The sequence below is a fragment of the Orbicella franksi genome, chromosome 4, assembly GCF_964199315.1.
Source record: "Orbicella franksi chromosome 4, jaOrbFran1.1, whole genome shotgun sequence".
Classification (NCBI taxonomy): Eukaryota; Metazoa; Cnidaria; class Anthozoa; order Scleractinia; family Merulinidae; genus Orbicella; species Orbicella franksi.
The window spans coordinates 16,025,574-16,042,791 of record NC_138148.1 but is presented as its reverse complement, the minus strand read 5'-3'; the positions used below and the strand labels follow the sequence as shown (position 1 = coordinate 16,042,791).

Below are 17,218 nucleotides of genomic sequence, written 5' to 3'. Positions count from 1 at the left end.
AACAGAAATACACATTATCTTTGTTTGTTACAAAAAAAACCTTTGATGACTGTCTCCAGACAATTGCTTCGGGGAAATTCCGAAAAGCAACGCGTTTCTACTTGTTCCGATCTGGTATGTAAATACTGAAGACAAATGTCAAAAAGCCTCGTCACATGACGAAATCAAAAGATTTCGGGGAAACTTTGTTTTTGACTTGACGTAGGTTTGGAGATTTAGTCACAACATTACTGTGGAAGCGGAGGAACATCCCTTACCATTAAATGATGAATAAGGCAGAAGTCGGAACAGACAACGTTTATTTCGAGATGGAATCCAAAATGGGAACTGAAGCCAGAGCCTACGGTGAAGTAAATGTCAACAGCAAAATCCCGGCAACAAAACGAGCGAGCATTGAGACGTCTGCGCAGGAGGCAAAGAAGAAAGGACAACCAGTCAAAGAACCGGAAACAATGGCATTCCGTCCAATGCTGTTAATTGCAGCTGCTATCGTTGCTGTTGCTTTCCTGACAACTGTCGCCACTTTGGTTTTAGCTTTAACAATGATGCTGTCTCGAAACAACTCAACTGCTTCAAAAGATTCAACTATTGTGCATGGTGAGTTAAATCACGAGTACTGAGAAAAAGCATTAACCAAAATATCTTTTTTATGCAAATTTTACTTGATGGTCGACCAACTCACTCATGACCGCTGTAATTAAAATAATTTGATGGCAATATTAAGACAATTCTTGGGAACGCTTTTCGCAAGCAACTCGGCAGGTTTCATATTCGCCGAACAAATTGCACTAAAGTACCAAATTTAAAGAAGTTTAGTTAATAGAGGGAATGGTAATTAAGAAGCCTCGTAAACCTCAAAGAAACAAACAAAGAGGCTAAGATTTATGCCCTTGACCCTGCACAACTTTTCCCTTTTTTCTCATTCGCTATGTATGAATTACATAATCGCAATGCTTCTATTGGTTAGTTGTATGAGCACACATAACCACCTTTCTATTTCGCCAGGTTTGTGCAGGGTCCAAAATAACCAACAAAAATATACAACAAAGAACTTTGCCAGGTTTCATAACCATTTGCCTCTATTAAGGGGGTAGGATACCTTAAAATACGGCGATGTTCATGAAAAATTCAATTATCTTGGAAATACCAGGCTTAAGACCCTTGAGGACTTGTCAAAAAAACTCTGAAACGATCTTGCCGAATTTCCTTCCAGATGAGTGTGAAATTTAAGGAAAGTACACAGTGGTATAAGTTTTTTCACGTAGCAACGGCCATAGCAACGACTGTTTACTATAAGAACGTGACCAAAAAAATAGATTATTTTTAACTTATATGAACGAGACTATTTAGAAAAAACTTTTAAGACATGCACAACTCGATTGGTATAATTATTTGTGAAAAGCATTGCCTCAAATTGCCATCACAGGCTCATTCATTTCCCTTATGAAAAGGAATATTTCCCACAACTGCGGTAACTTTTTACAAAATAGAACAACCATTGCATCCCCTCCCCCGAGAGCCAATCTGCACCCCCCCCCCCGCTATTTGCTATTAAATGCTTAATACTTCGTGTAAGAAACTTAAAGTGCATTTTTCTCAAAAGTTTACTTTTGTACCGACTGACTTCGCGCCAACATTTCTACTTTGCAAGGTTTTTAAGTAGAATTCCCGAAACTTGGGCTCATCAAAGACCAATAGTGTCGTGATGTGACATGAGATGATTTTTCCTCTGGGTGTGGTAAAAAATAAGGTTATTTCCAAATAAAGCCTGTAAAAAGCACTGAAGATAAGAGTTAACTGTCAAAACTTAGGTTCATTGCACAGAACAAAACAGAAACTTACACGATATGCTTATTTGACAGTCAAATCTTGTTTCGTAAAAGAGCAGGGAGTGTTGGCGTTAATACTATAAAACACTACCTCAAAAGGCTGTGGCTGGTTTCCATAGCAACCCTTTTGAGTAAAACTCTAGAAATTTAATTTCTCTTCTTGAGCGCAATAGCACACAATTGATCTTTCTTCACCATATTTAAACAAACTTTTTGGTCCATTTGAGGGTATCCTACCCCTTAAAGATGGTCAAGATGTAATCGATGTTGTGACCTGATCGTCGCAGTTTGTGGTATATTTATTCATTCCCCGTATATGATTGTCGAGATCGCCCGATGAGTTTTTTAGAAGTAAGGTGTAACGATGTTATATTGTCATAGTCCCTTCGGGCTTGCGCAGTAGCTAGAGTGAGATGTATCCCAGATGTAGTTGTTGTTGTATTACGGCTAGTAATGACGGGCTTTTATGAGCTTTATTAAAACCGTTTCGTTATCATCGTTTGGTCTCGTTTAGACTACGCTACATAAGGCTGAGCTAATTTGGAATGTATACATCATTGGGACATTACAATTTTCATTATTATCTAAACGACTGACAAATTGCGTGATAATAAATAAAAATTAGTCCACGATTGGCATCACGCAACAGGAGGCTAGAAAATTTGCATGAAAGATTTCAACGTTTAGCGAAGACGAAATAGCCCAATAAATGGCTGAAAAAGACATCGAGAATACCCACTGAGAAGTCATTAAAGGATTTCAAATGCTTTTAGAAGAGCATCTTAAGCGAAATCAAATCCTTGATATCATTGATATATCAAGTAAAGAAGAAGCTTTGATACTAAATTCATTGACTTTCACAATTCACAGCGAACTCTCGCAGCGAAAGCCGCTGCATGTTAGCAAAGGACCATTATTTTTTTGACAAGGTTGGGCAATTTTTTAGGGCACGAAATTTTTTTCTCACCGTTAGGTTGCGCATGATGTTTTTTGGTGCTCAATAGCTTATGCAAGAATTATTTTAACATCCAAAATAGAAGCTGGATAGTAGAAAGCACGGCTCGATGTTTTGTTTCCTGTGGCAAATTCGGCTTTCGTATCATTTGAAGAAGTATACGAACCTCCTTTGATGTTGACAGGGTCATAACAGCCTAACATTCAGTCATTCATTCATTAAAGACGTTTTGCTTTCTGTTTTCTTTTCTGTCTTCATTAACGGATTTGGCAGTTGAGCTGAAGCAAATGAAGGACAACATTTCTCATGTCCAGTCCTTGGCAAGTGACAAAATGGTAGGTTATGATTTAGAACATGTGTTGGTTTACTGCTGTCGAACGAAGAGAGACCGGGAAAGTAGACTTCAGTCTTTTCTATTTTAACAGGCTTCTGGCTGACACAATCATCATCTAATCTACCTAGCCAGTGACCACAAACACTTTCACGAGATCTTCAGAAGCGAACTGCAGCTGAAATTCTTGAAACAACCAATAATCGCTTAAGTTTACAGAACGAGAAACCTGAACAGGTTGACGATCTTCCTTTCGAGATCCAGACCAAGGCCAGTAGACGAACCCGAACATAACCATTCAGTGGAGGTCTTTGTTCGGAGCGGAGCGGAGCGCTCTTAATGAACTAAGACAAACAATCTAAAGTTTTCTGTGCGGGCAGACTAAGGCGGTAGCTACAAAATGGTTAACAACTGATAATCACAAACCAAAAATACTTAATTCTACGAAGATTAATGGATTCATGACATGTCCCTCTTCTTAGATTAAGCATCGTAGCGATGCTTAAGAAACAAAATGAGGGTTACTCATAATGTATATTTGCCGAGATTTCAAACGTAACAAACTTGACAGACAAAATTACGTAGGCACCGAGTGAATTAGAAGGACAAAAATATAGACATCTGACAAAACAAAGTAAATTGTCCATGCCAAACAATAGGAAAATATGAGAATACTACAAGGCAATCAAAGAAACAAAATGAATTAATTCCAAACCATGCCACAATTAACAAAAGTATACTGTTACTGCTAGGTAGTAAGCTAGGTAATGAAACGTAGAAAAAGGGAAACAGTTCAACAATCATGACGGGGTCTTTGTTTTCTTCATCGTGAGCGACCTGGTTGGTTGTTGTTACCAAAATATAGCCTGTGCTATACAATGATGCGGCGTGTCTCGGCCGCAATTATGGCTCGATAGGGCACTTAGAGTACTCAGTCGTTTCGAAACGAGTTGCAAGAACAGCAACATTACAAAAACAACGAGCAGCCACAAGGCAGACACAGCCAATCTAGTTTGTAATTGACAGAAGCCTTCAACGTGGAGCAAAAAAAAATGCAGGTCCACTTGGCTGTTAAATCCATATTTCCTGTCAGTAATTAAAATAAAATAAATGAATGAATGATCAGTTTTCTTGCAGCTGATAAAGGCAACGTCCAATCAAGTCAGAAGTCAAAAGCTTACCTTTCAGTCATTAACTTATAAAATAATTTCTTCGTCTGTCACATTGGAGGCAAAGGATAAAAGGACAAAGGCTAAGAGCTAAGATATCCTTACACTTTCAAAGCAAACAGTCCTTTGCGAATTTGGTTTTCTCTGAAAGAGTGCCAATAATTTGGAGGAAGTTTTGCTCGGAAATGACCAATGAGAAAATCTTCGTTCGCTATAAAATAATCACAAATCTGAATGAATCAGTTCTACGCTATTGTCGATTTCCCAAATCAAGAACCGATCAAACTCAGAAAATAGACCCCGAATAAATCGATGGATTCAATCTGGAAATTTCATAAGGATCGCTTCTGAAGGTCGCATAGACGTGTTTGGGTAAGTATTCCTAAAGGATCAGTGTTTAATCGTCCAGGGTGTGCCCACACATGCCTACCATATAGGATATTTTAGAATGTGTTCATTACCTACTGGATTAGACGATGAGTGTGTCGGCCGAAAAATAAAGAGTTGGTGGTCACGAACCAACATGCAAACATACTGAATTCTATAAAATTATGGAGCTTCGTAACACATTTACTGTGACCATTCCCCTGTCACACTTCTTTTAGTTTACTTATCGATCTAATCGCTAAAATAGTTAAAATTCTTCGTTAATGGAGGCAACCGTGCTTTAACAGGGTAATAAGGGATAAGAAATTTTGGTTCGCTGGTGAGAATTGGACATCTCAAAACTTAATTTGAGTAACCTCAATTTGTCCACTTGGTAAAGCAGTAGACCTAAATTGCCTCATCAACAAGAGAAATACAGGAGATTAAAAGAAAGCCCTCGAACGGTCCAAATATGATTTGTAAAAATAAATTCATATTTATGCTGCCCCTCACTGAACATCTGAATATCTCGATATAGATTGTTCGTTCTCTACTGTTAGGAACAAAATACACGAGACCTCTGGCTCGCAATACAGGCTCTTCGATAAAAAAATTTACAGCTGGAAGAGAAGGTAGAGGGAGAAGACTGTTAAAAACATCAGAAGTAGGCGGAAAATAATAGTTCAAAAATCTTTATACGGGCTTGATTTGGGTGAAAAGCTAGTAAAGTTAAAACTGCAGATGATTGAAATTGTACCCCGGTTGCTATAGTAACCTATTATGCCAGAAAATGACCGGAACTTGCTTGCCAATAAATGCATGGGGATTTGCTGGATCCCATTATTCTGGCACATACTGAGAAAGAGTAGCTATGTGATCCATCAAAGTATAGGTGCTGCTAGTGCTTAAAACCGTTACTAGACACCTTAAAATAGTAGGCTCTTTGCACGATCCGGTCCCATGATACGAAATTAGCTATGCTGGGACACAACTTACACCGTGAGTAGGACTTCCAAAACAAAGGAACTCGTACCAGCCCAGCCCAACTTTCCTTTTTTTTTAGAGTCCCACTGTGTAACTTGCGTCCCAGCATAATCAATTCCGTAGTATGTCATTGGATCGTGCAAAGGGCCCATTGACAGTGCAGGTTTTCTGGTCAACCACATTCTCAACTAGATTCAATTTCAGACTATTATGCAGCTGAAAGGGGGCTCACTTCGCAGCTGACATGGTTTTTTTTTTTTTTTTTTTTTTTTCTCATTTCAGTTAATGAACATAAGTAACATTTCAGGTCCCAAGGGATCGCCAGGATATAATGGTACCCAGGGCCCCATTGGACCTCCCGGACCGTCAGGATACAATGGTACCCAAGGCCTCACTGGTCCTCCCGGCCTACCAGGATACAATGGCTCTCAGGGCTTCTCTGGATCCCCCGGGACACCTGGCTCTGCCAATCTGGGTCTTTGTTCTTACAATACAGGAGCCAGCTCTGGCGTTGTTGCGGATCCGGCTTATGCGCGTCAATCGATCTCTAAAACTGAATCAAATGTACGTCACAAAGTAATAGGCCATATTCAAATTCTTCACTAGCTTACAACTGAAGCTAATGCGAGGAATCTTTTCTAATGCAAATGACGTTCATCTCTTTTTAATAATATTCCCCCGCAGGAGCCTCTATTGCAAGTTAGTTCCAGTCCATTACCGAGAATACGATGTGCTGGTTTATCTTCGTATGGGCGTAGTAGTTTTTTTTTTTTTCATTTTTATAGTTCTAGTGGCACAATGGAGTTTAGGGTAGATGAGTATCGCGTTTCCTGGAACTAAATTAACCGAAAATCTTACTAGTGAGGCCAATGGAAACTAGATTACTAATTAATTACAAACAGAGGAAAATCAATCTTCATTACTCCTTACCAAATTATGCTAATTTCAGTTATGATAAGTTGTTGCATGGCACGTGCAGCCCGTGCCAAGAGCCGAGGAAATGGCAAATGCAAACTTTTCTTTTTATCATTGGAATGCACATTATTTACAACACTATTCAATAATACAATAATTCTATACTAACAATTAGTATTGTCAGGCTCAGTTGATCAGCATTTTGAAAAATATTTTTATTGATAGGAAAGGTCTAGTGCACGCGCGGTAGAATATGGTTTCGCTCTTGTGTATAGACATAGACATAGACACAGACAGTTTATTTTACTTGGACCACACTCTTAGCTATGGTAACGGTGCTTCCCATAGATATGATAAGCAGAGTCTACAGGACGCACCAGCTAGTTTACAGGTGCGCCAAGGAAACAAAGTAACAAAGTAAAAATTTATGTACAATTGGTTATAAATATTAAACTAAACTATCTAGGAATGTATAAGAGTGTCAAAAAAATGTATATAAATTGTACAGATAAAAACTATACATAGGTAGTGCTCCTGACATAGTAAGATAAGAAAAGGGAAAGTCACCACCTCAGGACCAAACCAACTAGGAGCTGGTTACGTAATTTCTTCCTAATGTGTATACCTGTAGAAAAGAGTACAAGTGAATATCTGGTAGATCATATATTAGAACTGCGGAGAAAGAGGCATGTTTGTTGACTAACCAATGCAATACTATTATTTTGATCAACTCGCAAAGGTAATTGCATAAACTTATTTATTTTTTGCAGGGAAAGAAGTTTCTTGGTGTCAGCTGTGACTCGAATGACGCTAAAACAGTGCTGCTCTCAAGCACCATCTCTGGTGGCAAGAGAACTTACACTTGTACCTGCAAGGGTGGTATCGCCAGTGGAGACCATAGTATGTATTGTTACATTCACTACTGGGAGTGTCCAGCCTAAAACGAGAGAAATCATGTTTTAACCTCAGCATCAAAAAATCACTGTTGTAACCCTACATGGGACAGAGGAACAACGCACCAGGGGCGCATTAGCCCACACCACCATAGTGGGCGTATCTCTTTAGTTAAAATGTCTTTGTTTTTAGATATACCCCCACAATCTTAACGTATTACGTATTTACTAAAACAAACTTAAAGTTAATCAAGATACGCACAATAGGCCATTTTGTTGTTCGCAAGGAATGGATCGAAATATCCTTCAGTGGAAACTAACGCCTTGTCCACACTACGCTGGAGAAATTTGAGAAGGAAGCTTTATTTCTACGACTAGGCCCACCGTCAACACTAACTCCGAGAAACTGACCACGGAAAACAGAGCTTTCGAAACTTCTCTGCCATTCACAGGAATTTGAAGTTTAAGTTTGAACGGCGAGCATCTTGAAAACAAAGCTTTTCGAAAACGATATCGTCACGATAATCGTGTGATTAACCCATAACCTCAAGGTTGCTGCCAAGCATTTCTTCCGCCGGTGATTGTTGCATTTTCAAATTTCTCCTAGTGTGGACGGAAAACATTTTCTGCGTCTTCAAAGTAAAACCGCCGTTTTCGAATTTCTCCAGCGTAGTGTGGACTGGGCCTGAGGCACAGAAATGCTGTTAAAAAGAGCATCATTTCATTTGAGCTAGAAAATAGACCCTCTTAAATTAAAAACAGGGCCTCTAAAGTGCCGTCTATATAAGTTTATAAGCTCGTAATGGACTTTAAATTGGTCATCAATACTGGAACAGTCTATCATTTGTATTCAGTTTATCTCGAGAAGAGGTCAGTCATCGTGCGATGTAAAGGCAATGTAAATAAATTCTGCTGCTGCAGCTAGCACTACCCTGTCAGCAATCTGATTCAGTTAATCCAAAATCATTGTAAGGAGGAAATCGTACAATATATTACGGAAAATTAGACAGGCAATTCAAGCCCGGACAGGGAATCCAAGTTGGTCGGTGGCATGCGTCGGTTAGTTCCGGAGGGGATGCTACTCTACAAAGTTCAATACGGGGATGCTTCCTCCCAAGGTCCAGCCCCTTGCCCTTCTGTAAACCATCTTGACAGAAAAGATGAACCTTTCGTATACCTTGGACATACTTTCAAGACTGGCCTGTATTAAGAATAAATCGCCAAAAACAAAGTCTTCTTGTCATTTTCATGTAGTGCCTGATAAATGAAATGATACAGCAATAAGGTGCATTTTTTCAAAAAATTTTAATTAAAGGCCTTTTAAAATAACTAAATGACAGATTTCTCTACCTTTTCATATGCCTCACCTAGTGAAATCTCTACGCTTTTATATACCTGAAGCCTGAAAAAGGTAGCCCTTACGGCCGGAGCCTCCCTGCATAGGCCATATAAGGGAGTGCCCCCTTCCCGAGATATGAATATAGTGCATACGAATCATTGATGACTGCGTATGGTTAATGCCTAACTATGACGCATTACAACGTTATTACTTTTAACGTTCTGAAAAAACATTTTAAGGCAGTGCAGATAGAATAATGTTATTAAGTTTGGCGCTTTGTAGACATAAAATGGTCGACTACAGATACATATTTTTCGCTTTCTCGTTCGCTGAAAGAACAACAGGGAAGGCCATTGACTCTGATTAAGACAGTTGTATAATGATCATTGCGTAATAAAACACATATATAAAGACATGCATGTAACAAGCTACCATGATTACAATGATGTATTTGAAAATACAATTAAACAATTGCAACAATAACTAGGCGTGGCATATTTTCCTTGTAACACCTTGTCGGGTCGGGGAGGGGGACGGCAAAAGCCCGACTCGGTAAATATCCACTACTAGCCACCGACACTGAGGGGAATAATTGTTTAAGTATATACCAAAGCAGTAGGATAAAACATCCGCAAAAATTGACTCAGAAGACTGCAAAAAATCTTTTTTTTTTCGTAAGTTCGCGCGCAAAATGTCAGAAGAGTCACATAATACATCCAGTGATCAAAAATAGAAATCATAACGTGTCTCGTGTGTTTAGTGAAACGACAGCACAGTAAACACGGTAAACTGGCTGCCTTCAACAATAGAAAACGGTTTGTACAACTGAGGACTTCTCAAGTGGTGGTCCAAAGCGGTCCGAATTGCAGTAAGGGACTTCTTCTTATAAAGACTGCCGTCTCGGTTTTCATGCGGACAGGTAAAACTTTTGAAGGCACTTGTTGAGTTGCTCTGCCGACATTTCTTCTAAGCGAGTTGTGAATTCTTCCTGCATTTGAAACCATTCCGTAAGATATTTTATAAAATTTCACTGTTGACATTGCTTTAATTTCGCTACCTCAAAACGATAACTTTCACGTAACTTAGCAATTGTAAACAAATCGTTTTGTGTCGGTTTAGGGCCGGATAACTTCATGGCTAAGAATAATAAAACCGTACCTGTAAAAACCTCTCAAGCCGAATTTTGTAGCCCCCTAAGTGTTCTCAGGGACGGCTGGCAGCCGGCTCGTTTACCGCTAAAATTTGTTCTTCTGCCACGGTAGCAAACCGGGAAGCCATTTTGCATACGACCTTCACCGTGCCAGCTTTGAGTAACCAATCAGAATTCGCGAAAAGCACTAATCGCGGTATATACTAATCGCGGTATATACTAATCGCGGTATATACTAATCGCGAAAAGAGAATAGCGAATAGTGCGAATAGTGCGAATAGTCTCGCATAGTGCGAATAATAGTCAACAGTCGCTAATAGTCGCTAAGAGTGGCGAATAATAGCAGATGAATGCTATCTATTACTGTTTTAAATGTCCTCGGCCGAAAAATTTGTTAATAACATGCACAGCACAGCGGACAAAACACGGCCTTTATTTGATTTCTCTAAGGTGGAGTAAGAAGTCGTGTTTAACTTTGATTCATTGACATAAGCGTTTCAGTCTCTACTCAAGCTACATATCAGTTTTGAATACTGAAGAACACGACAAGAATAACTTTCGCTAGAAATTTGAGCCCTATGTGTTTAATACTTTTTGTGTGATCTGGGTTTAAAAAAATCAAAATTTTCTAGCGACTGTGTAAGCTAATTAGCGCTTTTTGCCACACGAATTGTGCAGGGTTTAAACCTAATATTCCCTTCAATATTACACAGGAAATTCTAAAATTTTCGCTGAGAATTTTCCCAGGCTCTTTAAACAACCGATCTGAAGTCAATCTGTGTATAGTATGATTCCTTTTCTAAGCAAAGTCGCTAATTAAACAAAATGTAAACAATGACGTTCACGTAAATCTCCTTTGAAATCCTCTGCAATCTGAGCGAATAGTAATTGTCTGGCTGATATTAAGAGGAGTTACGAGTCTAGTCGGTGGAAAACCAGCCTGCTGGCCTAAAATCTTTACGGAATAGGAAAAACCAACCAAGAAAAAAAACTGAGAAATCAAACTATAAAAATACTGTACTTAACGTCGAACCCTAACTAAAAAATGAGTCCAAGATTGCTTAATCGCGCACAAGGATTGCAAATGCAGCGCATGCGTAGTAAGTCAAAAAAATTGCGATTGAATGAAAAATTTCACTCTCGGAAATACGCCTATTTTTCGAGAACCACCCATTAGAATTTCACGAAATTTGGCACGAAAACACTTTAGGAAATAAGTAACTGGAGTATGGAAAATAATTAAACTTTAACAAAGGAAATTCTAAATATTCCAGTGAACCTTCAAAAAGGGATAATTGAAGATCCCTCTGTTAAATTATTAGCAAAATGGTGTTAACTTGTGAGAATCGTTACAAGCTTGTTGCATGTACATTATTAAGAACATCTAATGACTAGATTTTCTAAAATAAACAAAACCGATTTTAAAGGCCTGTTTATATTTATTCATGTTGCCATAGCAACGGCACATACGTCAGCTTAACCATCAAAAAGTCAAAGTTTGTGTTGCTAACTTGCTTGCTGCCATTTCTGGCGACCGAGGGATCAAGGGTTTTAGAGAAAAAGGTGAATGAAACACAGGTATCAAAAACTGTGTTCAGCCACCTTAATATGAAATACTTTTTTCGCCCTAAATTATAATAACAGCTACAAACTATACTGCGACAACTGCACAGATGATAAAATTCAAACGACTACTTGCCTTGGGAACAATATATCTATGAAATACAATTTCTTCAGCTTGGTTGGACTACGAGTAGTCCCTCTTTCGCTTAGTCCGTCGAGCGAGACCGTAAATAAACAGCGAGGAAAAAGATGGTCGCGTGAAATCCAGAGGGCGAGACGCGCGCGTGCTTTTCGTCCCCAGGAGTTCGCGCGGCCATTTTCTTTGGCGGTTTTCTTTCGCGTCACGCACGAAGGTCTAAGCGAAAGAGAGACTACTTGCAATCTACAGCCAGTGGTCGAATCTATCAGCGTCCGCGGATAAACGCTATTGCTCCACGGGGTAATTTCAACGAATCCAGATTAGTGCTGAACTAAAGCGGTGACTATTAATATTGGCGACTATTCGTTACTATTCGTACTATTCGCTATTGCCTATTCGAATAAGTCAAACTTTCTTTCAGACACTTTAAGCAACGGTATACTGGCCGTAAAAAAAGTTTTCTAAAGATTAAATAAGTTTTCATTAGTCAGAATGTGTATATTAAAGTCGGGAAGAGTTCAAATACCTTTATCTCCAAACGATAACTTAGAGGTAATTAAAAAATAAATCAACACTGAAAGTTAACCCGCCTCTGCCTGTTCCAATGGAATATTCATTAACAATAGAAACTGAGGTTGACACGTAATATCAAATGACGGAACGTGCGTGACTGAAGGACTATCACTTTCCTTGGTGTTTGAGTAGAAGAACAGGGACATAGCGGAAGACGAATATCACTCCTCGCATTGTGAGCATCATTCAAAGATGGATAAGACAACAACCGGGGAGGATAACCTTTATTATGAGCTGGAATCCCCAAAAAAAGAATCTCAGGCAGGAATCTATGATGACGTGGAGGGTGTCGAAAGTCCAACCCATGGAACAAAACCGATAAGCTATGAGGAGGATACGAGAAGAGCTAAGGAGAAAAACAAGCGGTCAACACGGAACGCCTCTCAATCGGACACAGTTTTGATTCGGCGACTGGTGTTTATTTCAACCGCAGTTGTTGCTGTTGCTTTTCTAACTGCCGCCGCCACTTTGATTTTAGCTTTGTCTTTAATGATGTCTCGAAACGACAATACGGGTTCAAAAGCCGATCAGAAGGGTTGTGGAGCTATATATGGTAAGTACAATCACAAACTGTTTTCACTGCGTGTAGCGGGCAACAGTGTTATAAATTGCACAACATGTCGATTATCAGCCCGAAAAGTAAGTCACGTATGACAGAAACGTAAAAAGTTGGACTCGTATACTGATCGCCAGCTGAGCACGCAGCTGACATGCATGTACCACTCGTCATGCAACCGGTGTCGCCCCCAATGACTTCCGGTACGGGGTAGTGATTTTCATTTGCTCAATCGAACATGCTTGTGCGCAGAAATTAGCACGAGGAATTTCCGAATAATTCAGTAAGAATAAAATTCACAAACTGCAGGAATTTGTTTCGTTGTTTCTCCGTCTGTATTGCTGTCAGTCTTCCTACATGTATCTATTAATCATTCATTTATTAATTTACGTTTTGGTTTTTTCTTCTTTTTTACTAGAGTCATTGACGAATCTAGTAGCTGAGGTGAAGCAAATAAAGGACAACATTTCTTATGTTCAATTCTGGACAAGCAATAAAATGGTAGGCTATACATTAGTACATTCGCTGTAGCCACTTCCCTGTAAACCTTTTTGCCTACTCGGCCATTTTTTTAATTCTTCACTGATGAAGGTGACTGTACTTCGATTTTACAAGGTTAACGAGGGGCGGTAATGTTTTTTTTTTTCTTTTTTTTTTTCGCTAATGCAAACACACATCTAACATTTTTTAATTTAGGTTAAAGCTCTTCTGTCGTAAAGGAACTAGAAACTAAATCGCTAGAAGAAACTTAAAGTGAACCGCGTTTAAGACGTCACTTAAAACTCAATTAAAATATTAGATTATTTTACAGTTCTGTAAAATTTCACCGACCTTTTCTAATTTCTCTCCTTATCACGAGAGAAATTAGAAACTCGTTAAGATGATAACAGGATGAATTACAGTTGAAAAAAAAACCGACCGGTGAAAGTTATTAACTGAAAAAATCTACTTAGTCACAAAAACTCTTCACACTAGCAGAAGAAAAATCCAAACACAAACACTTAGTTTCGACATGTAAACAATCTATTTGATTACTCTTACGCATGTAACATATTGAGTCGCTCAGCTTTTGAATCACTTTCCTTTCATCTATTTAAGGATCAAAATACGACACATCTCTGGTTTGCGATACAGGAAGGAGTGAACGCAAGTCTAACTGAGAAGCTAATCGATGTCCAACAACAAATCATGGAGCTGGATCAAAAGGTAATTGGGACGAGAGCAGCGTTGTCTAGCTATGGTAAAGTTAAGAACGGAATGACAGTGATGGTGGCGGTGGCGCAGATGCAGGTGCTGCCGGTGGTGGTGGCAACGTAGTGCTTGTGGTAGTGCTAGTCAGTGGCCAGTTTCCTCAGTGAGATGCACCTTCAAGGAATCATGGTAGTTGTAGTCATCAATTGCAGTGTTTTGATGAGCACAACTACCATTGCAAGCGCTTCTCGTAGATGGAATGGACCATAGTAGAGAAGCCGACACCAGAGTGCAAAACAGAGTTATTCTACATAGGGTAGATCTTTTTTGTAGGTTAGAGGCAGTGGCTGAAACAAACTGAAATTATCATGAGTTGCGAAAACTAAATACACCGTAGCTGTGAGCCATAATTTAGCATCTCGATTATATATTTGTCCTAACAAACCTAAAACTAGTTGTCTTTTGATGATTAGAAGAATACAGCTTCAATTAAGTTTCGCTTTCAGTTGCTTTCATGATTCGATTCTGAGACGCGGTTGCAACTGAGCACCTACTGTAGCTCAACACAACCATATAAACAACTTCTTTTGGTATTCCAGGTGACTAATGCAAGTAAAGCTCCGCTTCCCGAGGGACCACCTGGATACAATGGTACCCAGGGCCCTCCTGGACCCCCCGGATCACCTGGCTCTGGCAATCTGACACTTTGTTCTTACGTAAAAGGATCCAGCGCTGGCAAAACCCCGGATACATATGCAACCGCAGTCGTCGAAAAAACTGAATTAAATGTAGGTTTAAAAGTAATTATAGTAAAGTCTGGCTTTTTCCCTATGAAACATGAAATTACGCAATATGTTAAATAAATTCTTTTGTTATTAACTTCATCGACTATATTTTATATGTTGCAGGGTAAGAAGTTTCTTGGTGTTAACTGTGACTCGAATGACGCAAAATTTGTGACACTTTCGAGCAGCATATCTTGTGGAAAAAGAAAATACACGTGTACATGCAAGGGTACTCTGACTAGTGGGGACTCCCAGATGTATTGTTACATTCACTACTGGGAGTGTCCAACATAACTAATCGTGAACTGACAGAGGAAGCAATTCAATCCAGGCGCGGTGGTAGCAACTTCTCTTGATAATTACCTTTTAAGGTGGCTCCCTATGGTTTTACGATCGCGCAAGCGCTGAGGAAGTAATCTGCGCGCGCTCAAAGGAAAACTTCAGTGTTTTTCGATATTTTATTACGTCAACACGAGCACAAAAAGCAAAACTGACGGTGAATTTTCTCGCGTTTCCTACGGTGAAATTCCGTAAAATTTGGCAGATTGGTAGAAAATATTTTACTTTAGTCGGAGCTCGTTTTTCAGGGAAATCTATAAGACCACATTTTTTGCAGCGGTAAAAGACATAAATTTGAAAATATCGAAAAAACTGCCTTCACAACCCCTACTTTTTTCGTGTTTAAAATTCGTATCCCGCTGGAAGCGATGTGATGTAAAAACTTTGGAAGATTTCACTGAGGGAAATTCATGAAAATCACAAATAAAGCCATAAAACCAGTAAAAAACACTTTTGTTTGGGCATTTATTATTTAAGACTAAATCCCAAATTTTAACAGAGATGAAAGCAAAACACTATTTAATCTTTGCTTATTACATGTAATAAGTTTGAGAGGACTAGGTGTGAAAGCGAATGCAAAAACAGCATTCAAAACATAACACTTGCGCGCGCAACGCATAAATTATTACCCTATGGAGCCACCTTAAGTGACGAGCCACTGCAACGTGTCACACATAGTCGTAGCATTTGTAAAACTATAATTTTTCCAAAACTGACAATCACGATCATTACGTGTGTAAAAACTACTTTCTTATTAGATATGTCGTGGTTCAATTTAGCTCTTCGTAGATGCTAGGTACAATCTGGTCTTTTTCTTTGTTCTGGTGTGTGCCTAATATGCGATAATGAATGGAAACCAAAGGAAAGTACCAGACTGTGCCAGCGGTAAAATTGAACCACAACAGATATACTGCCAAAGAGTGCTGGAACTAAGGACTGTAAATAATTAGACTATTGCAGGGAATTGCTACATGACAGTTGTATTTCAGAACTTTCCCACTCATTGCCCTCAATTGAGAGTTAGGCTCCGTCCAATTTAAATACACAAAAATGACCAACTCAGTGTCATCCATTTTGGTAAGAGGAATGGAGAAGTTGGTCATCATTAAATCATAGAATTCACAAAAAAGAACTCTGTTTCTTTGAAAGCTATTGCATCTGTATTCAGCTTATTTCATTCGTTTGATGTAACATAATAGGTTCAGGTTCCAATTTAAATCAAACACTATTACATCTGGAAACAACGTTCTTCGTTTATGGAATAAATTTATATGTACCAAAGTAAAAGAAAAGCTCTTCATGAGAGTCTTGTGGTCAAGTGAAGTAGCTTAGAAGATCAGTGCCTTTAGTAGCTTGTCTTTTGCACAGTGCAGAGCGAGATTCCAAGAACCCCAAGCAAATCTTAAATTCCTATAAGGTAGTGAATGCTGCCTTTCTCGTTTGTGTGACGCAAGCATAATGCGCAAATTAGTCAATAGAATGACGTAACAATAACAACAAAAGTAGAACAGTAAATTGCTTTGGGCGAACAGTTCACGAGAAGGCTTTTCTTTGCGCCGGATTAGAAAAACATTTTCAACGGACTTACTATAATCGGTTGCATGTGGATTTTGAACATTAACAGGAATTTTGAACGGGTGTTGCAGTGCCAAATTTACTAGCGTAAACCTTGTCTAACACTTTACAAATACGAGCATCATCAATTTAGGCACCCAATAACTGCATCATGTTTTAAAACTACTAGCCTTGTTGTATGCTGTTGGCATTCCTTCTCGTCAACAACAGAAACAATGTACCAAACTTCTCTTTCTTGGAACTTCATGGATGCCACAGGCAGGTCGAATGTTCGTCCGACACCACCAGTCAGGCAGTTAAGATACGTTACTCTTCAGTTATTCTCTGTCAGTAACATATATCTGGAATCGCTACAGGCCCTAATTCGTATATGTATTAAATTTGGACAGTTTGCAAAATTAACAAATAATCATGCGTGCACTTGTATGGGATTTTGAGCTTGAACTAGATAAATTACCTGTTGCAGAATTATTCCTTTTTCCATTTGCTGGAATCGTTTAACAATGGCATTAGCAAACAAAATACGACAATTCACGGTACATTTTTTCCCTCCAAAATTTCATTTT

The 17,218-nt window shown here is 38.9% G+C and overlaps 1 protein-coding gene and 1 pseudogene across 1 annotated transcript; both read left to right on the top strand.

Annotated features, from left to right (window-relative positions):
- Nucleotides 1–116: 116 nt before the first annotated feature.
- Nucleotides 117–1,512, top strand: LOC145484840 (uncharacterized; annotated as a pseudogene).
- A 4,237-nt stretch (nucleotides 1,513–5,749) lies between these two features.
- On the top strand, nucleotides 5,750–16,369 carry LOC145485556 (uncharacterized). The gene is made up of 8 exons (XM_081464208.1): nucleotides 5,750–6,198; nucleotides 7,320–7,477; nucleotides 11,576–11,672; nucleotides 12,339–12,759; nucleotides 13,181–13,263; nucleotides 13,861–13,968; nucleotides 14,553–14,741; nucleotides 14,862–16,369. The coding sequence occupies exons 1-8, from the start codon at nucleotides 5,920–5,922 to the stop codon at nucleotides 15,030–15,032; spliced, it is 1,506 nt and encodes a 501-aa protein (XP_081320334.1). The 5' UTR covers nucleotides 5,750–5,919; the 3' UTR covers nucleotides 15,033–16,369.
- The last annotated feature ends 849 nt before the right edge of the window (nucleotides 16,370–17,218 follow it).